This window comes from Atractosteus spatula, chromosome 16 (assembly GCF_055471065.1).
Source record: "Atractosteus spatula isolate fAtrSpa1 chromosome 16, fAtrSpa1.hap1, whole genome shotgun sequence".
Taxonomy (NCBI): Eukaryota; Metazoa; Chordata; class Actinopteri; order Semionotiformes; family Lepisosteidae; genus Atractosteus; species Atractosteus spatula.
In genome coordinates, this window is record NC_142721.1 from 10,156,292 (window position 1) to 10,178,667 (window position 22,376).

A 22,376-nucleotide genomic window follows, 5' to 3' on the forward strand; every position below is an offset into this window, starting at 1 on the left:
GTTTGTGCAGGTATAGAATATCTGTGTGTGCAGCTCATTTCATTTATTGCACTGTGACATTTCTGTTGTCACGAAAATCTTCTTTTTTTGTTCTCCTGACAGTTTAATAGTGTAAGTGTTTTTTTTTTTTGTAGGGATGAAAACGGGAGATAGAATAGGAGGAGATTTGGAGGAGATTTTTTGTACTATTTGAAATGAGAGGTTTTACATTTATTGTAAAAGCAAATATCTTTGAAAGCCAACCATCTTCTGGCTGAGAAATTGAAGTAATGTGTTGATTGATTATTCTGGTCCTTTTCTACAGATTTATTCTCTTCTAATTTTGGAAGCAAATATTTACCTTTCTTGCTTAGATCGTTATGCTTTAACATGTTTTGAGAGTAACATTTATATTTTCTTTCTGTGGTAGAAATATGAATAAGAATGAAATTGAACGAAAACTGTTAACAAACCCATTTCTCATTTGACATTTGTACCCTTATAATATTTTTTTGTAGCCAGAAAACAAATGGGGGCCAAATGTTTAAACGCACCTTCTCTGAATGGAATTTAAACTCAGTCCACATTAACACCCAGCAGCTAGATGATGAAATTGTGTTTTAAAGATAAGAGAAAGTGAAATGGAAATTACAGTTGTGGCGAAGCACTGTAATGATGGCCCACAGAATTGAAGCTTGTCAGTAAAATTAGAAAACCCACGTTGCTTGCAAATGTATTAGGCCACACAAAATGGTACAGTATGTGGCCTGCATGATTTATACACACGCAACAAAAGTGAAGTCAAGACTTCAAGTATAGTATTCGTAGGAGAAACGCTAGCCTACAATTTTTTACGCTTTTTCCTATAAACAGAAAGAATGCAACTCACTGTGGAAATAAAATGATTAGCTGTGTTCAGTTAAAGATGAAAACATTAACTACCAACACATGCCTTAATCCTCCAAAATTGGGATTGTATATAAGAACTCTTTAATAGCAGCTCCAGCTCCCCATCTCTTTACCTTTCTGAGCATCAGTAAGAGTTGGGGTTTATGGAACAATTCATAGTTCAATGCATTACTTACAGTATGGCCTCCCATTTTAAAATATTCAACTGGAGGCTCCTAAGAGGCTCTGTGAGTGAAGGAGCTCATTCAAGGAGCATGCTGAACCCTGCTGTAAAGACATCACCGTTTGGGCCATATTTAAATATACTGTACTGGAGCTTCTCTAAGTGAATTGGCAAAAAGTCACCAATTAGGTCCATTTGACCTGATCATATTGGCCTTGCCTTCCTGCAATACAGTAATGATTCCTGCAGCTTGCCAGGCACCCCTCTTAGATTTCTAGTCTTATCAATCAAATAAATAACAGTCCTCCACTGAATGAAGCTCTGCTTTTAAGGCACTGCTGAGGCAGAAGACATAAACTTGGCCATGCATATTTGGAAGGAAAGTGGTGCATGACTGTAACCTTTTGTAGTGAAGAACTGAGTTAATTTTGTCACTGTTAGGGAAGGGTCATTCAATAAAGGAAAAAAAACTCCTGAAGCCACACCAGAGGGCAACCCCTGGGGCAGGACACCAAACCATTACAGGGCACACTTGCACACACGAGTACAATTGTCTGAACTAAATCTCATCTAAAAACTTTTAACATAAAAGAGTAAAGTAAAATAATTTAATTCACTTTAAAGATTAAAACTCACCCACCAATCACAATGATTAAAACCCCTTTACTTGAAGGAGTTTTTCTGGTCACCTGTGCTTCCTCACACCTACTATATCACCTACAGTTTGCAAGGAGGCTGAAGTTCTCATTTACTCACGGCTGTATTCTGAACAAATGCAATGAAATGATTCTCGAATCTTATCCCAAGTAAATAAAAAAGAAATCCTGTTAGAAAGTTGATACAATTCCTGAAACCTGTAGCTGTGTGAAATCTGGTGAGAAGAAGAGCAGTAAGGCTACAGCAGCGTGGCCAGAAGTGTTTCCACTCTTACAGTCCTCCCGGAATGCACACGCGTGTTTAGAACAGAGGAATCCATGCACACCTGCCTTCTGATTCCACTGCAGCGAATTCAGTTCATTCTTTTCCTCCCCTTGTGTGTGCACTCTCACTGTACAGACAGGGAAAAGAGCCAGAGCCGTGGCTGTGTGTGTAAAGACAGTCCAGGCTTTCCCTCTCTGCTGCTCTGTGACCTGTGTGGAAGGTGCACTCGTGCACTATTACATTTCGGTATTTTGAATGCTGAGCATCATCCCAGAGTTTCTGCTGCTGCACAGCCTGAGAGCATGCCCCCCTCCTATTGAACACTGCTTCTTTACACTACTATAAACACTCCATATCCATTACTCCCTGCCCACCCTACTGAAAGATAGACTCAAGAGCCGTTATATTGTAGCATTTTAATTCTTTGTATCCTTGGTGCGCTTTGCTCCTGGATTCTAGCCCAGCTGTAATCCCTCAGATCCTCATTCTTGTGATAGGATTCATTATTCTCCCTCCATCAGCTTGCACTATATATACAATACCCTGTATATACACTGTTGCTCTCATCTCTTAAAAGCCGCGTTTGCCCTTGTCCACCACACGTGTGAGTTTGTGTAAAGCTCATTCCTCCTTCCCCATGATTTCCCTTCTTATTTATATTTCATAAAATTAGTAAAGCCGATTTATTTACAAGGACGTGGAAAGGCATTTGTCGTTATCAATTAGGTTAGGAGCGTTTGCTGACCGAGTACAGCACGCCAATCAACTCTCGTGAATTATTAAGAGCCTAACCTAGTTAAATTCAGGGCATCTGAGAAAAAAGGAAGGTATGTACTGTAGGAAGGTATGTAGGACATTCTCTTTACACAGGTTTTAGAGATCGCTAGCTGAAAAATTATTTGATCATAGTATCTAAGCGTATTTGTTTGCCCCGTTAACGGCGGTTCTTTTAAATTCTTTCTATCTGCTACAATGCAACATCTGTCCTGCCAGCACTTTCTGACCTCGTGGGAACTCTTGTCTCGATTGCGGTCTGCACGATTTTAATGACCCAAGCTATAATGACTGTATAACTTGAATTATATTATGAGCTGTGCTTTATCGACCTTGCCTCTCAGTCTGTAACGTTATGAAGACTTGTTTTCGGTAGCTTGCTTTTATGACACTTGGCGAATTGCAGTGTGTGGGGCTCCGAGCGAATGCAGTGGAGCTGGTACCCAGAGCGGTACCCACATTTAAAAGATTTACACCCAGAAAATGTATGTGGTAGAAAACAAAAAACGAATGAAGATACATTTTGTGGCTCGGTTTCCTTTACTGTAACAAAGAACTCCTATACTTTCCTGACTCTCTCTCTCTTCACAGTCTGCAGGCAATGCAAGCATGCAGAATGCACGGGCTGTTAAGCATCAGAAATGACTGGGGTAATATATTTAATAAAGTTCTTGTTTTACAGTAGGTCCTCTGGAAAGATTACTACAGCTACCAACTTAACTGATTTAATGTAGCTTATTTGATATTAATAAGCATTTGTAAGTCCACCACCTAGCTTAGTTAGGTATTGCGTTGCTGTCTTATAGGGTTATACAGTGATGGGGTACTACAGAAACTGACTCCTTCCTTTCAAACTTTGATCAAGTTTTAAAAAAAAGCTGAGCCACAGAAGAAAAGGAAGAGCTCGAAACGTATAGCCCGAGAAAGCGTTCAGTGACACTGCAAATACAACAAAAACGTTTTGTCCGTAATGAAGCTGAGTTCATTGTATGCAGCAGTGTATTTTATCTGTGCAGCTCTATCCGAGTTTGCCATCAGTTGTTTCCACCAGAACTTCAGTACAGAGAGTAGCCTGTTACTCCTGTGTAATTGGAGGTTTTCATACACATTAAGACTTAAGAAAAACGTTATCTTTACGTTTTCACTCCCAGGTTTTTCTTTCTCTTTCAATTGAAATAGGCCTGCAGTGCATTCCTTAAGGTGTAATACATTTTTAAAATGTATTACAAATTTGTTAGTGATGCATACTGTACTGTATGTACTGCATCACTACCAAAACAGGTCGCGTCGCCCCATGTCGGATGACTCCGTCGTCTAGCATTTCAAAAAATGTTAAGAAGAATATTATCTGAAAATGTTAACAGTGGAGAGCTGCAATAAAGGAGATAATGTTAATTCCAGCTCCACAACCGAAACCCACAGAACATTTACGCGTGAATTAAACTTTGCTCCTTTATTGCCTGAATATGACAAGTATTATGACAAGCTGTAGCTCTCCGAAGGCTGGCAACAGCAACCAATACTTTTCAGATACACATACCATCATGACAGCGAACTTAAAATTGAATGGTTACTTGTTTAGGCCGGTTTTATGGCGCATTGGCTCCCCGAATCAGGAAAAAAAAATGGAACTTATCCCGTTTTCAACTAAGCCACAATACCTGTAATAAACCCAGATTACTGTAGCGCATGCTACTGCAGTTTTTCGATTATATTGATTTATTATTATATCGTTCATCAGAGAGTGTAATACAGTTTAGGGTGTACTGGTACACAATATACAGTATACTTGCTTCCCTTTCAAAGCGCAAAAACAGCAACCGTTTTTATAGATAAACCCTATATCTGATTATACAGCTTTTAAGTAGCGATACATTCCAAATCTCATTTCTGCAGAGCACGACACACCAACTTGGACCCAGGCTGATCGATGCAGGAGGCAGCTATTTTTTTTCAATGAAAAAAATTTGCGGTACACATCTGTCCTTTTAAAGCCTCTCTGACCTGGACTCCGACACAAAGGCGGAGGGGAAGAATTAATAGCGTTCCCATTCCCGTACGCTTAGAGGTATTTTTTTTTGCCTCGTGTGGCAAAAGAACAAGAATAGAAATAAAACTCTCCACGTGGAAGCGGAGTATTATTCCGCCTGTGCTGCGTGCGTGTCCCTGTCCCGCCCGTGTGTGTGTGTGCACGCTAGCGAGCGAGAGCGCCTTCTGGTGCTGTGCTCCTTGACCCCAGTGGCAGTCCATTCTCACTGCACTGCTCTCAGGCTCCCTTCTCCCAGATCGAGGCTGCTCTCTCTCTCTCTCTCCCTCGCTCACTCGCTCTGTTTCTGTCTGTGTCTCATTTCCACAAGAGCCAGCCGGGGGTCCCTCAGGGTCGAAGGTTCTGCCCTGCCCTGCTCCAACCTCAACCTCTTAGCCTTCCAAATCTGCATTCATTCTTCATGGATCGGCGTCTCTAACAACGCAGAGGGCAACCCCGGGACACATCACAGCCAGAGGAAAGGTATTCACCCCCCGATTAGCGAGAAAATCGCAGGGAAAAAAAATAACAAAACACAAAGCCGTGGGTTAGAGGTGCCTTGTCATTTACAAGGAGAAAGATCAGGAGTCTAGTCAGTGCACCGGATTGCTGCATATGCCGACAATCGTTGCTTTAATATATATATCTCATGTCTAGTTATAGTTTTATTTTTTTATGCTTTTTAATCATCGATGTGCATTTTACAGCAGTGAATTCTGCTTTAGAAGATGCCGTGGTTATGTTGTTCCGTGCGGTACCAGGGTTTAAATTTTCTCTCCTCTCTTTGCAAGGAAAAGTGATTTGTTTGAAAGAAAGATGGGAACATATGTATTTTTCCGTTTACTTAAAACTTAGTCTTTCGGGTTTATACAGCGCTTTAAGCAAGAATAATGCAGGCCAGGGTTCATTATATAACACGAACCCGTAAGATGTGAAGCTAAACCGTTGACTTAAACTGCAAATGAAATTTAGAAATTCTAGGTTATCGTTGTGCAGAATAGGTTGGGAATATAGTAGGAACTGTACTGTGGTTTGTTCACGGTTTTATTTTTATTATTGAACTGCTCGGAAAGTACAGCGAACAAAGTAGCGGTTTCTAGTTTGGGTTTTTAATACGCCTCGCTTGCTTTTTTTTACTTGAAGTGCACGGGCAATTCGTTACATTTTTAAAGGATAAGAAATTGTTATCTTCGAGGCCTAAGTTGTTTTAAAATACAGAGGGAGGGATTTGGATGAAACTGACACAGCTGGAGTAAAATGTAATTGGTAGATAGCTTGGTCGCTGGCACTGGAGCATAATTTTAATTTGCAAATATACGCGAGAATAGTAGAACCTCGTGTTTCTGAAAGCTTGTAAATTGAAATGCACGGAGTTATTATGTAGCTTCCGAGTGTATATATCCTTAACTGAACCCGCGGAATGCTAGCTTCGCGTTGTTTTGGTTTCATATTAGCAATCGTGCTGTAGTAGTGTGGGGTCGTGGCAGGGTTTAAAATGAATGACGTTGAACAGGAGATCTTGTACAAAAGCCAGGAGGGTGCGATGTCAAACCCATTGGCTACCGACTATAATCAATCAGAAGGGATAGCGAGGGGGGCTGGACGCCAGAGGCAAGCGAAGCTCAGCCACAGACGGGGAGAAGGAGCTTGTCGGACGGCGTGAGATAGCGAGCGCATTGCCGGTAACCGAAAGAAGGGATAGAGTTAGTCCCACAAGTGTGTGAGGTGTAGCTTCTGCTGGAAGTGCAACGTACTTTGAAAATCTTTCCTTTTTGTCTTGTCTCTCGGGGAGTCCCCTTCTTCTCGGGCTTTTTCAGATGCGGGTGCATGGAAATGTATTTTTAAAAACTCAGAAAAATTGAAATCTTGTTTATTTAGCTATGCCAATCTAAGCATTCATATACTGTAGGATGTACACTAGCGAATCTACATCAGCAGAACCATGCATTTTCTGTCCATCTGTACTACGATAACAAGCGTCTTGCGCCAAGCCTGGGTTATATTAAAGTTTTTAATAACAAAATCATTTTTTGTACCGAGTGGATTGTTACGAGAAGACTATTTTTGTACCCAGACATTTTTTTTTCACTGAAGTTCGTTTCCAAAACTTACTGTAATGACTTAATTTTGTATTTCAAAAAACATTTTACCTGTGATGGAAAGGAAAAATATTTTGGATGTGCATGTGTTTGTGTAGAGTGAAGAAACACCTACTGTAGGTGTACAGAATAACAGCAATGCCGTTCGCAAGCAGCGCCAACTTTCTGTACCTACAGTAGGAGTGTTCTGAAGTTCCCTTTTAGTACCTGTAACAATGTGGCTGCACGTTAAAGCTCATGTGTCATTTCCATCAACATGCTACATGCTACTAAGGTTTTGATCTTTTGTAACAATTTTGTGTTTCTGTTGCAAAGTGTTTTAGTGAAATTATCAACAGGCGGGGATAATTCCTTCGTTTGTTTCGTGCTTTGAGTCATTGTGTCAAAGCTCTTATTTTACAGAAGTATTTATAAACTTCTACTTCTGCTTCGAAAACACTGATAAATTGATAAAAGCAAATATTTCAAACATTGTAATTGCTAGTGAACCATTGGGAGTCACATCAGTACTATAAATTGTATAAGAAAAAAAGATTTGTTATTTCGGTCATACAGGTACAGTAGCTTCACAGAGGCAGCGTTGTACAGCAGTCCTGACTGTTTGAAACGATACTTGAATAAAAACAAAAGTACTGGTTATTGTATATGATATGCTTGAAAGTAAAGTACTGTGTATATACAGCAAAGTGAAAATGCTCTTGGTTTGATTTTCTTTTGCAGAAGGTTAGATAATGTGGATGCTGTACAAGCTAGACCTTGTATGCGATTATAGTTTCACTCTCCTGTTGTTTTTTTTAATTATTCACCTGATTCAATGATCAGATACACTACAACAAAAAAACAACAGGTATTCAGCTTTTTGCCTCCTTTCACCATTAAAATGGAAGCAACAACTCTAAAAACATTTGAAATGGTCATATGTTGCAAAAGATAAAAATGGTCATTTAGCTACCTTTTATTGTGTGATTGTTTTGACTGTAATTTAATATTGCATGAAGCACATTTTACATTGCAGGAAAAGACCTAGGGATTCTGCATTAGAGCTGTATGCGCTACATTGTCACAAGCACAGCAGTCAATAGTTTTACAGTATATCATGGCATTTTGTAAACATTTACACAACACAAAATAACAAACAAAACCCCTTTTGTCAATATTTTATTTTTTCCCCTTTTTTTTCCTTTCTCCATAGATCACAGTCCAGCACTGGAGCAGTCGGGTTTGGTTTTGAGTTGGGGTTCTGAACAATGAGTGCTACAACAGTGGTTTGTCCTGGATCCTGGTAGATTGCTCATGTGCAAAAAGTCAGAAGGATGGCTCATGGAATTCCATCCCAGGGCAAGGTTACCATCACTGTGGATGAATACAGCTCGAACCCTACCCAGGCATTCACACACTACAACATTAACCAGAGCAGGTTCCAGCCCCCACATGTACACATGTAAGTAAGGCCCTTTGCTTCAGTGAAATCAGTCTCGTTATTACTGTTTGTTTTTTTATTAATCACAATTCATTTTGGTTAACTTTATAAACTCAGTTGTTGTATTTACATGTCCAGCTTCCCGTATTCACAAAGCCATTTTCAGTAATTCGGTGTTTACAGCATTTTTTCTTGAGGCTACATGCAGTCACATAAGTTTAATGTTGACTGACTCAGAGCATAGAAGCATCTATAGAATCAAGTCTTCTGTGACTCACTGCATTTTAGCTTTTTTTTCCCCTTTTAGCAAAAGGGCTATTGAGAGTGAAGTTGTATTAAGCCCTTCATGAATACGGTCTTACTGTATTTGAGCTGCAATAGGTTTTGCAATAATATTTCCCATCGATGAGATAAGTTTGCAAAGGTTTGTCCAATGCATTGTCTGTAAGGAAAGGATGCTTGAAACACCCAGTCTGATCTGTGAGGCTGTTGTTGAAATGCAGTTGAGAAGCTAAAAAGAACTGAGAACTTTTTTTTTCTCACCTCTTGGTTGGATGATGTGAGGACTCAGTTTTCAGGTTTTATTTTTAACCTGTAAACTGTGTGTGTGGTACAGTTGCTTTAAAGTTGTTGTGTAGGATTTTACAGAAATCCCTCTGTTAGAATTCCCAGATAGCCCACATGTTCTGAGTTCTGATTTTGCATTTCACAGGTAAGTCAGCTGTTCAGTTACATTTTTAATTGTCTTTCATTGTTTTATGAATTGTGTTGCCAGTGCTTAGCCTGGTCTTAATAACGGACTTACAAATTGGAGACTGAATTTTAAACAACCCAGAAATCGAAATGCATGCGGATGATAAGGTAATAGGACGAAGAGCATTTAGATCACTCTAGAAACAGTGATCTAAACACAAAATGTTGTAATGTTACCTGATTCTTTTGTTTCCCTCTGTGTCCCTTGTGGATTTTTTCTGTTCTCACAAGTTTCTGTACTTCACAAAATTTTAGGCTCGTAACCATGAGGATGGTATAGAGGTAGTTAGACTGAACCCAACCCATTTCAACATAAAACAGAGGTGACATACATACTTTTTAAAAATAAAACATGAGTTTTATGTAGTTGTTGAAGTAGTAGTGCATTACAGTAAGCTCGTTACAGAAACCTTTGGGGAATGCTTCACCTGTTTTTTAGTGCTTAAAGCTGTAACACTGAATAAACTGGTATATGCATACTTTTAGAGCATTGTGTCTAACAAAATCACTTTTTGCAGAATAAATGCCAAGCCTTTGCCATTTTTGTGTCACAGATGTGGACAAGTGTCTGTTCCTTAGCAACACCCACTTGATGCTCTGCAAGATCTAACAACTTAATGTGACTAAAGTAGCTAAAAAGTGAAGACCTGAGCCTAAGCCACTCACATGATTTGACCAGATACGTAGCAGTTAGCCGCTTACTGTGTATAGATTGCAGTCTCTGATTAACCAGAGACGCACACGGGTAGCAGTTTTTGTACACTAACACTAACCTGCCAAAAACTGTGGCAGAAAGCTAAATGTTGCAACATTTACAAATTCTGCATTGTTGGATTCTAGCGGGGTAAACTATTTCATTTATTTCTCGTTTTGATTTTCATGCAAATTCAAATCTCCTCTTAGAAATTTGGGTATGTGAGTAGTAACATCCTTGATGGACACCTGCGTGTGCCTCTGTGAAATTATACCTTTAGGAAGGCACATGTATGGGAACTGAAGATGTGAAATAAAATTAGATTCATGAGGGGACAGATCACTTGTTGAACTTAATGTAGACTTAATGTAGGTTTTTAGCTTTAAATAAAGTTAGTATTGCTTTGGAAAAGTGTGTTTGAAGCTGTATAGGTCTTGATTTGTTGTTCTTGCAAGTACAGCATATTGAAAAAACATGGAGGAAGGCAGTGACCTTCCTATCCAGGGCCTAGAACATACTTTTTGACAAAATATAGTTAAAATATATTATTTAACTACAGCCTTCAAACAAGTTTTTATTTCATCAGCTAAATACACATTTTAAATTAAACCAAATTTACAGCAAAGAAATGTGCTAGAGTCCCATGTATATCTTTTGCTTACAACCTGTAGTGTACATGTTGATACAGAGTATGTATTGACCTCAGGCATTATTAGTGTCGTTGAGTGAGGCCGAAATGGTCATTTCAGAAGTAAGGACATAAAAATGAGGAAATGAGTGTTCACATTTTAAATAGAGTTTGAAATGTAATGCAATTACACTTGCATACCAAATACTTTAGTGACCTAGTCTGTTTTATTTTTCTTAGTTTTTTTCTTCCTTGTGGTGTTTGCATGTAATAGTATACTAATACTAAAAACTTAATACCAAAGTCTGTACTAGTATAAAAACCAATGTTGAATTAAGTCCAACAAAATATGCAGAAATATGGAAATTACAGGCACGTTTCTTCAGTAATGGCAGGATTTCTGTTCTCAGATCAAGTAATTCCTGACCCCAGCCCTCCAGTTTGTCTGGAACTGGTCATTTGTACGGCATGGTTTAGAATAAATATCCACGGGGCTTTCTCCAGTACATTTCTTAAAAACCGGGACCACAACTTCCCAAGCCTTGTGATGAAGAGGGGTCATTTATCAAGTATGCAGTTCTGTTCTGAAGAACAAAGGGCAAAAATCACGAGCTCTTGACAAATCGTCAGTGCTGTGGCAGGCATTTTATCAAAGTGTCGGAGGAATATAATTTAGTATTGGTCAAGTAAAACTCGCATAAGCATTGATGTCTGTAATTGGCTTTGTAATACTTTTACTCTTTGTTTCCTTTTCCGCCCACTTAAAAAATGGACGAAAAGGGAACGCTGTCGTCTCTTACTGAAATCCACAGACAGACTTAGGTTTTGACGCCCTCCGTCTCAGACAATGCAGATCACCCCTTTATCTAAGTGGGATAAACTCTTTTTGTTCGACGTTGATGTCTCCTTAATATTGATTAAGCACTTGTTCATCCTGCTAGGTGGTAATTACAATTTCTCGTGAATGCACTGGTTTAAGACTAGGTGGGAATACTTTTGTGTATGACTTGATGGTTTTCTAATTGTGGAAATAATTTATTAGAAATCTTAATTGAATCTTGCTGACGTTAGTGAGTATCCAGAGTATATATTTGTTCCATATAAAAGACTTGTAGACTGATACTGTGCAGTATATACACAATCCTAACCATAACCTTATTTTAACCCAGTCCCAAGTTTGTTTTTCCACTATATCCCAAAGAAAGTGGGTGTGTTCCTTCTGCGGGAGTTATGGATATTCAGGTTCTCCTGGAATGTATGGAAGATAACAGATCAACATTCAGTGAACCATAATTGTTGATACATTAACAAAGTAGGTTGTAAAAATGTTGTAGAGGATTTTTTTTTGGTGTTGCAAATAAAAAAGAATTTAGCTATTGGGGCACCCGATTTCTTCCTCTTGGATGTAAATGATAAAGTCCTCCTTTTGCAAGTTTAGTCATTTTATAGAAGTAATCGAGTTGATTTTTTTAAGCGATTGCGTTATTTTTATTGAAAAGTTTACATTTTGTCCTGAGCTGGCAAAGTGTACTTCTGGCGCACTCAAAATAACTACTTTTAATAATGCTTCTGAAAATTTATAGTCATTTTTTTAATTGGACAGTGAATATTATAATAAAGTTCATCTTGCAGTTTATTTTTATGTCAAATGAATTATTCATCAAGCAGTAAAGGGCATATCATCATGTAATAAACATTTTCATGTTCTGGAAGTATATTATTCTCTAAATGTAAAAGAAAAGCCGCAATTTCTGTTGTGCTTTTTGATGCATTTCACTACTGCATTACAATACTGCTTATTTCCTATTTCCCTGTTAAAATTGAATACCAACTTGGTTGAAAGCTCTGATGTAGTGACTGGATAAAATGAGCTGTAGCATACTCAAGCATGCAAAAAAGAGCACTTTAAAAGAGGGTTTTGCTACTGTTTTGTTTCAGGGTTACGTGAGTGTTAGAATACACTGAGAAATTTCAAGTTACAACAGCTCTTTTATTATGAGACTATTTTAGAAATGTAGAAATTGTACAGGAATTACTAAGTTACTGAAATATTGAGAAAAGATAGACAACTGATTAGGTGTAGAGCCGTATCTTTGGAATGTGTAATGCTATATGTATGTTTTTTTTAATTAGGGTGAATATGTTGTGCACTCTAAAAACATTGAGCTTTAAAAGCAAACTCTTTGAAACTTGTATGTTTTTCCTACCATCATTTCCTGTCATCAGAGGTACACTGCATATTCTATTGTATTTATCCATGTTGTAAAATGTATACACAAAGGCTTCTTATTTAAAAAAAAAGTTAATTCTCCTCTGGAATTTAAAGAAAATAGTGAACAAAGCTTTCACGGGAGTTTCTCTTTGCCAAAAACAGCTTCAAGAGGCCTTGAGTGGATTTCTGAAAGACGTGAAGTATTTCTATTTAAACCTTTGTTTTAAAGGACTGACAGTCTAAAAGATTAATTAGACTTTTGAAGCCAGCAAGCCATTAGTTCAATTCCTGATCCACTGTATTGCACTGGGGTTAAGTAACAGTTCACATGCTTCAGTTTTAATTTGGATGCTTTTTCTTGTTTTGTCTGACTGAAACTAGCAAACAGAGGATGGAACAGAGAGCGCTCTTGCTATTGGTGTGCTTTGTGATACTCAAGCCAGAATGCAGGAGGAAGTCCCTCCCTAAAGACGCATGGGGCTGTCTAGGTGTACTGTAATTATCTGGTGAAATATTCAAACTTTATTGTTTCTGATATGTGATCCCAATTTGTATTCATGTAGTTCTGTCCCTAAATGTTCTTTGCGTGCGGTGTGGTTCAACTTTAATGGATGATTGACTATACTTCATCCAGATTAAGACACAAGAAAATGCATTCTTGCTCCAAGTTTAGAAATAGTTCCTTTTCCACGTAAGCTTAAACCGTAAAATGGACTGTTCATAGTGACATGTAGTAGATTATAGTTTTAATATTTAAGCACTAAAACAGAAACAGTATTGCAAATTGTAAAACTGATCAGACGAATTCATATTTAGGAAAGCTTGACTTGAGTATTGTCATCCCAAAAAAACTATCCTTTGATTTTCTTTTTTTAGCTGTATATTCTTGATCACAGACTACCACGAAATCTTCACTGATGTGTTGAGTACTATTGTACATGTGTGTACAATAGTACAGTGCATTTGTCCTTCTGCAGAACATTTTGGTTTTGTTAGGTAAAAATGTTCTGGTAGGGTATTCTGTTAAATACAATTTGTTTGAACGAACTCATAGATCATGCAGTGTGATAGGAAGTTGGCCCGTCTATTGTTAGTTGCTTTTAGTGTTGGAACAGATTTTTGCTTGAAAGCCCAGCACTGTTCCGAGACAAAACTGATAGTTTCTGATATTGTCATACTATAAAAAGAGTGACAGTAGGTGTGTGTCACAACAAAGTTAGCTATCTGGTTTGGGAATTATGGTATGTAGCCTCCTTTTTTTCCTCTTTGCATGCATCATTATTTAACTATGAGGTGTTTCTTTTGAAATGGAAATGACCTTTTCTTTGTATTTCCTCTGGGTTTGGTGCAGTATTTGAGAGTGTCTTAAAGTGGAGCAAGACTGACCATATAATAATAAAGACCAGCTAGACCGTATTGTTATGTATGAATTAATAGGTGTAAAATAATGAATAAAGTAAGAACAATTTCCTTAAAAGCAATTTACTTCCTGCAAATAGCTGGAGGTATCCTGTAGTCCAATACACATCACAGCAGTTTGCTTAGAGCCAATCTTTCTGCTATGTTCTTATTCTTTTGAACCTGAACAGATATGGACCTGCATAACAACATCCCAATTCAGACCAACCCACTTTCTTAGGAATATACGCAAAAGCTAAGTTGTCAAATTTTATTTAGAATTAGAAATGCATAGACTGTTAAATGAATGTTGAAATCTTTTCTCTGATTTCTTTGTTCCGATGCTGTTTATTAACTTAGGAGTTCAGACTGATAAAAGACATTCTAATTTCCTGAGGAAATCTCATTGCATGCTGAAGAAAGGGAATTTATTTCAGTGTTTCACCTCTGAGAGGGGGAAAAAAGGTAAATATTTGTTACCTGTGATCATTATCATTTTAATTTTCTTCTGACTCAGAGCACAGAACTGCACAGTACAGTGCTGCCTGTCTCAGGAATGTGGCTTTGAGGAGAGTCGATAAGGAGAGAAATCAATTTCCAGGAGCAAATTTCCACACTAAAGAAGACATTCGCATCAAAGTGTTTTTGCTTAGGGGCTCAGTTATACATTTTTTCATTTTTAAAAATGTTGTTTTAAATATTAATAATCTTTGTGGATTAAATTTATTAGATTTCTTGTTAAATGCTGTACCCATGCTATATAATACTGAATTGCCACACCCCGATTATTATTGTAGTATAGAGTAGGTTTTCAGTGTGGGAGAGTGTCAGAATGTTGAAACTCTTCTAAGAAGTGTTTATTAACACAAAGGTTAGAAAGAAGAAGAAAAACAATGATCCAGTACAAGTTATATTACTTCATAGAGCAATATATACATATACGTATTTACACTGTCTTGTGGAAGATGGCATCTCGTACACAACCTGCATTTTATTTCTTCCGGTGGGTTACACACACACCATCCTCAGGCCCTTTGCAGGAAGTACCCTTGTTTTCCAGTTTTTTTCGTCTTTTCTTTAAATGCTAAATTACGAGTTTGAGGGATAATGGTGTCATCATAGTAATGAAGGTCCTTGTGTAGCTCTCTCTGCCTTCAACTGAAATGATATCGGTACAGTCTGAAAAACCTGCAAGCGGTTGACATGGCACTGCTATTGCAAATGTATTTCTATACTGTACATTGCTTTCAAAAATGCTGTCTATTGTGTGAATATTTAAAGCTTTCTGTAAATGAATAGGTGTTAAATGAATAAAGTAAAAAATGTGGAAAAGTAATTTACTTCCTTTAAATATTTGGAGGGATCTGGTAGTCCAATATACAGCACATGTGCTTTGAGAAAATAACAAAACTTTATATAATCTTTGTATAATAAAATTGTATGACAGGTACTACTAGTTTATCATTAATAAGATTAACAGTTTAAATCCTTGAACCTGGCAGAAGTTTAAATAAATGCCCCGATGATCAAATCTAAAACCGAATGTTTAGGAAAGTCAATGAAGACCACAGTCAAGTATTCATAAACTTAGAAAGAGTCTGGGTGGCTCAGTAGATTAGGGCTTCTACAACAGCCTTTTAACCTCTAGGTCCTTGGTTCAATTCTAACCTGCGTCTGTATTGACCTAAAAATCATTAAGATGTGATTGCTTGGTTGGGGCTCTTAGGGAGGAAGGGTGAACTCAATTATTTCTGCAAGGTGTCATTGGAAAGGCACTCATTTAACAAAAACGAAGTCACTGTTAGCACCGGTAGATACTTCTGCCCTATCACTCATGAGCTGAGGAGAAGAAACGGTCTACACTTTCAAACAAGAGCCTTTGCTGAGGTAAAGACCAATGTTTTGGGAGTTGTACCATTTTCCTTGTCCTTAAAAAGACCAAAACATTTGAAAGCAAGGATACAAATATAGGAAAATTATTTTAATAGCAAGCACAATTATAGGTATGTATCCTGTAAGGGATACTTGCAGAAAAGTACAAGGCAAACACAGAAGTCTATTTTCAATAAAGCCTTTAAAAATAAATGGTGTGTTAAACTTAACCTCTGGGAATAGTTGTTCTCATCTGACAAGACTGAGATGCTTGCCAGAACTTTTTAGCAATGTAATTGATCATTGTTCTGTTCTTCTGTATTATTAATTAAATTTTGTGTTTGCATTCATAAGTAACCACCAAATGCTTTTAAGCATTACTGATACTTACCACAGTAGCTGAGGCTGATTGTGAGTGTATTCAATTTTAAGGACATAAAGAGTAATTTCAAAGTCACGTTTCAGCCTGTGGTTGACCACAGACCCTCAGCTAATCTCTCTTTCATTCTGATTGTATTTGGAGTGTCTGCTTTTATTTTAACGTGTCACCCATAACTAAGCAGGCCTTGTGGCATGGTTCTACAAAAGCATGAAAGTGCATCTATTGTCTTGCAGTGGTGTGTCAGTGAAGTGTTGTTTCAGTGTTGTCATATTTATCCCAATCCCTGTGCTGAACTTTCATATTGTCAGTCAAAAAGAAAATGAACATGTCATTCAAAACGTAGGTTTTACAGTTGGCATTGTAGTTTCCTCTTTCTTTGCCATGTCCCTGGTTACCCTCTTACAAGATTTGTAAGTAGATCCTAGTAGTATGGTAAGGGGAAGAAGAGTTCAAAAGCACGTCTGCTTTACTTTTTTTGTAACAGAAACAATATGCCTTATGTTTTCAGACTACAAACCGGGCAAACATGTTTTTGCCTGCTTGTACTTATTTTTTTCATATTTGAAGGTTTTCTGGTACCCGGGTGAACTATTTTATTTGATTTTATTTTATTTGATCAGAGAAGACCATGCTGATTTTCTACAAAGTTACGATATTAATGTTTTAAAGATTTTTTTTTAAAAGGTGAGTCCCTGATACAGGTGAACTTTTCACCTGTTCTTGATCACCTGAAGCAGAGTGGATTTCCATCCATGTGCTTACAAAGCCAGTAACTGCACACCTTGCCAGCAATCTTATGTTTGATTTCTGTAATTTGTCTTCAGGGGGGTGGGGTTCTGTTTGAATCTGGAATACCTTTGCTCCCCAGTCTTTGAAGTATTGCAATAAACACAAAAGCAGGTAAGAATGTATCTATCCCAATTCAATCTGGTTCTTGCAAAGCAATTCGGAACAAAACTTGGATAAAATAAAAAACTGCAGGAACCATCCCTGAGGTTTCAAGGTCCTTTGAGGTTCCTAGATCTTTTCTCTGGTCATAAAATGGGGGATTATGATGTTTGTCTAGCTATTGCTAATTTTGGATTTTTAAATGTTTCAGGTGCATTGATTGGCTTAATTGAAATCAGCGACTTTATTTTTCTCGTAGAGGATTAAATCCTAAACGCCAGGATTTTTTAACACCAACCTGCTGACAGTATATTTAGGTGGTTGTGCAGTCTCCTCTGAGATAGACATTGCTAATCGTTTGTTAACCATTTTGATTGCCACAGGGGTAAAACTTGATCTCTTGCAGAAATACAAAGAACTGGTTGTGATAATGCTCTTGAAGCAATTTTAGATCTTTTTTAACAACCATGTGTATATATACAAAGTAATTTAATATAATAATTATTCAGATGAAACTCAGATTTATTCTTTAATGACATTGGATTTAACATCTGCAAAATCAGAAATACTGGACTTTCCTGCAATAATGGTCAAACAATTTGCTCACAATGGGTTTTTGTATTTCATGTGCTTGAGAATATTTTTTTTAATTAAAAAATGTATACTAAAATACTAACAATATGTTAAAAAGCTCTATAAAATGCACAGATAATAAAACGATGTAAAAATACTACATAGATTTATAAATTCAGAAATATCAATGGTACCCTATGGGTTAGGTCAATTGCTTACGATGGGTGTGTTTCATATGCTTTAGAGAATTTTACGACACATGAAGTAAAAGGCTTGTATATTTATGATAAAGTGACAGGAACAATTTTCATTGTTTTGATTGCAATTGTTAAAATAAGCCTAAAGGTCCAGAAAGCACACATGTATATCACATAATACTGTGTTTTTGGGCTAAAAAACATCATTCATGATTTAACAGACATTTGGCAGTAACTCCTTTCCCCTTATTAGTCCATTAAACTGAGGGTTTACTGTATTAACTGAAGCCATAATGCAAGTGCAGAGTTTCCTTACTGATCAAGATTCTTTTTAAACAGGCTTTGGAAGAACCTCCAGTTCTGCCCAAAGACAGATGGACAGAATATAAAAGCTTGTTTTTTGAAGGCTCATTTTTTAAAATGTCATGCTACAGCGCCTGAAATACAAATTGCTAAAGTTTTTTTAAATATATTTATTATTCATTTGAAACTCAGTTTTATTCTTCAGTGGTTCCTGATACTCTTAGCATTTAGTAGTACTTTTGACAAGTTCAGATTGCTATTGCTATTGTTTTGTAGACCTTTTTCCACCATATAATCCTGCAAATGTTGTTCTGGTTATGCCCAGGAGATTACAGTGCTCACATATTAATATATGGGATGTGTCCTGTCTTCATCTTCTGTAGCTTTCAGAATTTTTTTTGCAAATATAAGAAAATGCATTCTGTTCCCTGTTACTACTGGGGAGTGTGGGGGAAAACACAATGTATTTCAGTGCATTTAAGACTTAACTTAATAACTCGGCACTCCCGAAATGCATTTTACATTTTGTAGTCTGTTTTGTGAATAAAGCAATTAGACCTTAATTTTATACAAGTTGGTTTTTGTGTTTGGAATGTTGAAATAAAGGTCATTGTGTTTCTTTATATTTGTGGTCTTCTGACTGAATGGAAAAATCAGGAATGTGACCCACTTCCATTTACTTAAAAGCAATCATCAAAATACCAATTTATTTTATGAAATATGGGTTACTTAATTTAATGTAATTTAATGGTAAACATGATTAATTATGGACACCAGAAAATAATTTAACTTTCCGTATATATTTTATTGGTTGGTGTAGGCATAACATTTTAGTCAACATCATCAAACAGAACATATAAAACAGTTTGAAGGGTTAGTATAATGTAAAGGAACAAGTAATAGGTTTATTCCATGCTGAAAAAAAGAAGAAAGAGAACACAACGTTTCGGCCGTGGAGCCTTCTTCAGGTGTGAGAGAGACAGGGCAGTAGGCAAAGGTAAAGTAGCGGGAGAACAAAGGTTGGGAGGGAGGAGGAGTGAGAGGCGGGAGCAGGGGACAGAAAGAGAGGCCAATCAAGAGGTGTGAAGTCAGAATGGGTGCAGAGAGGTGTGAAGCACCTCTCTGCTTCACCTCTCTGCACCCATTCTGACTTCACACCTCTTGATTGGCCTCTCTTTCTGTCCCCTGCTCCCGCCTCTCACTCCTCCTCCCTCCCAACCTTTGTTCTCCCGCTACTTTACCTTTGCCTACTGCCCTGTCTCTCTCACACCTGAAGAAGGCTCCACGGCCGAAACGTTGTGTTCTCTTTCTTCTTTTTTTCAGCATGGAATAAACCTATTACTTGTTCCTTTGCAGCCTACGCATGCTGACGCAGCTACCCACCTGACTTAGTATAATGTATGAACGGTGATGAAGTAAAACTGAGGTTTAGAACAATGGAGATCAGACACCGTTTAGAGATTTGTCAGAAAAAACAGCATTGTGTTTCTGGGGCCAATGAAAACAGTACTCTATGTTCTCTGAATATCAAGTAATATGTTGCCTTGTAGCAGAAAGAAGGATTCCAATTTGGCATGTTTAGTCCTTCTTGCTGTAGGCTGAAGGATGGGTAGTGTGGCAGGTAGGAAATTTTACTCATAACTGAAAGCTGTGGGTTCAAATGCTGTTGTGTCCATAAACAAGGTACTTCACTGAAATTGCTCCAGTCATATGCCCTTATTTATGTCGTAATGTCAATGAATTTGCTCTCTGACTTCTGTTTAAAAGTTAAATTATTATGTATTTAAGATTTTTTTATTTTATACCATGGTGGTTAAGAGGAGTCAGTGGATCCTAGGACAATTTTTTTCACCTGATTTCAAACATCATCTAACTTGCTAGGAATGCTTTTTACTGTACATGGTCCCCCAATTAATTTTTAACGGTTGTAATAGGTAAGGCTTTGGATTTTTCTTATCTCTGATAGCTGATTAATATTAAAATATATTGTTGACAACAAGTTGGATGTCCTTTGAGGATGATTTGCCACACAGTAAATTAAGTCTCACAAGAAAGAGTGAATAAGACCCAGTAGTTTCTTTACAGAGTGTTGGGGATTAAAGCCATTGGTGTTCATTTTCATTATGTTCTTTTTGAAAATGTCCTGCATAATCCACAGCCTCACAAGGTAATTTCAGGTCTCGGTTCGAAAAACCTCTTACCTTTCACCTCTGAGCAAGCTGTTATGTAACGGCTCACTCTTCCCTACGTGTGTGATGTGCTGACACCGAAAACTCTGCCTTGCAGCTGTAATGTAACTGAAACTGTCGTGTGTTCCATTTTGTGTGTACCAGGGTGGATCCAATCCCATATGACACCCCCAAACCTGCTGGCCACACACGGTTCGTCTGCGTGTCTGACACACACTCCCGAACAGATGGTATTCAGATGCCTTATGGGGATGTCCTCCTACACACAGGCGATTTCACTGAGCTGGGACTGCCCTCGGAGGTTAAGAAGTTTAACGACTGGTTAGGTAAAGTGTCTATTTTTTTTCATGCTTCTCTGCGACCCCAATTAACCTCCTGGTATCTAAATGCCATTCAGTGCTCCCTAATTAAATTAGAGAGTTTTAGTTACTGTTGCCCTTTGATAAAGAAGGCTGTGACAATTCTTTTTTTTATTAAGGAAAATGGAACATTAGCATTTGGTTTTGTGCCACATGTAAGGCTATGGAACATTTCAAGAAACTCCAGACTTTTGCTTTCCTACTTTATTAGACTCCCTCCACATGACAAATGTTTGATTACTCATTTATTTTCTTCGGCTGGATTCCCTGCCATAGTGTGTAACAAAAGGATAACTGTCTGTGGTTTATTAGAAGTAACATTAAACATGACCAATTGTGGAGCTTTTGAATGCATAGCTAATTGGGAATTTTCGGCAGTGCTGTGTAGCTTTGTGAATAGTATTTGTTATTCTTTATCAATTTACAGTGTGCAGCTGTTACTTTGTGAAAGACTTTGAATTTCATGGCAATGACACTGCTACTGGCGAAGTTAAACTTCATGAATGAAATGAAACGGAAACGTTACACGGAAATCTGTTAAAAATGCATTCCCAGCATGTTTAATTTTATCCTTCAATTATATATTGTGGTATCCAGGGTCATGCACAATTTCCTGCGTAGCTGCAAAGCACCAACAATATTCCTGAAGTCCTAGTGGCAAGATGTACTTAACTAGATGCAGTTTTATTAGTTTTCTCCTGCTCTAGGGCGGCGGCTTTGTAGAGTTTCTGTTCTGTAAACGAAGCAGTTTAAAAATAACCATTTTCCATCTGCCACTTCAAAAACCATTTCACATTTAAACAGCGTTTTTGCTTGACTTTAAACACTTAAGTCTGATTTCTGGTTCTCTCAAAAGTATAGGGACAGCAAAGTCAAAACTTTTTTTTTGCTTTACAGGCAAACAATTTGTATTTGTCACCATGATACTAATATGAATAAAGACAGCATTCTAAATTATTGGGTTATTCCATGCATGGTTATATTAAAAGTGGTCATGCAGAGTGATGTCATGTGACCATAAGTACTGTATAGGGATATATTCACTATTCAAGTACATGTCAGAGAGTAAAAGGACAGTATGTATTATGTCACAGTTAAAGTATCTTTGATTTTGTGTCTGTGCTAGGAAAGTTGTCCTCCCAACTTAAAATATTCAGGTTTAATTTTTCTTTTGAGTGCCAAAATGAAATTCAACATAGTTTAGTGATAGGCAGTGCTAAAGGCATGTTTCTGTGCTCATAAAGATTAGTAGTGTGTGCAATTGAATTTGAAGCCACTCAGCAGTATTTCTTAAACTTCAGATCTAAATTATATTGATGGGCCTTTCTTCACTCTGCTGTTTCACTCTGAAAAATATTCAGCTTCCTTACATTCACTGGTTGAACCTTTTCTTGAGCCATAATGTCTGAAGGCATCTTGAGCCTTCAGTAGATTTTTTAAATGATTCCACTGATTCTCCAGCAGAATTGGGACATCATAGTTACATTATTTAAATCCAGTTTTTTCAATATCTATTCCTAGTTCTAGTTTTAATTATAGTAAAAAGGAATTGTAATTAGTTGAGAAACTCCTAGAACTGAGCACATAGTTTATTTTAATCCTAAACAGGCACCTCTTGACAAAAGTAAGTGCTTGTG

At 37.4% G+C, this 22,376-nt stretch overlaps 1 protein-coding gene across 1 annotated transcript in view; it reads left to right on the top strand.

The window, feature by feature from the left end:
* Nucleotides 1–5,075: 5,075 nt before the first annotated feature.
* The window catches only part of LOC148819545 (metallophosphoesterase MPPED2), a 56,441-nt gene continuing 39,140 nt past the window's right edge, over nucleotides 5,076–22,376 (top strand). Inside the window, exons 1-3 of the mRNA XM_088934801.1 lie at nucleotides 5,076–5,255; nucleotides 8,064–8,312; nucleotides 20,525–20,706. Coding sequence (XP_088790927.1) covers nucleotides 8,185–8,312; nucleotides 20,525–20,706 — 310 coding nt within the window. The 5' untranslated portion in view covers nucleotides 5,076–5,255; nucleotides 8,064–8,184. The remainder of the gene's footprint in view (nucleotides 5,256–8,063; nucleotides 8,313–20,524; nucleotides 20,707–22,376) is intronic.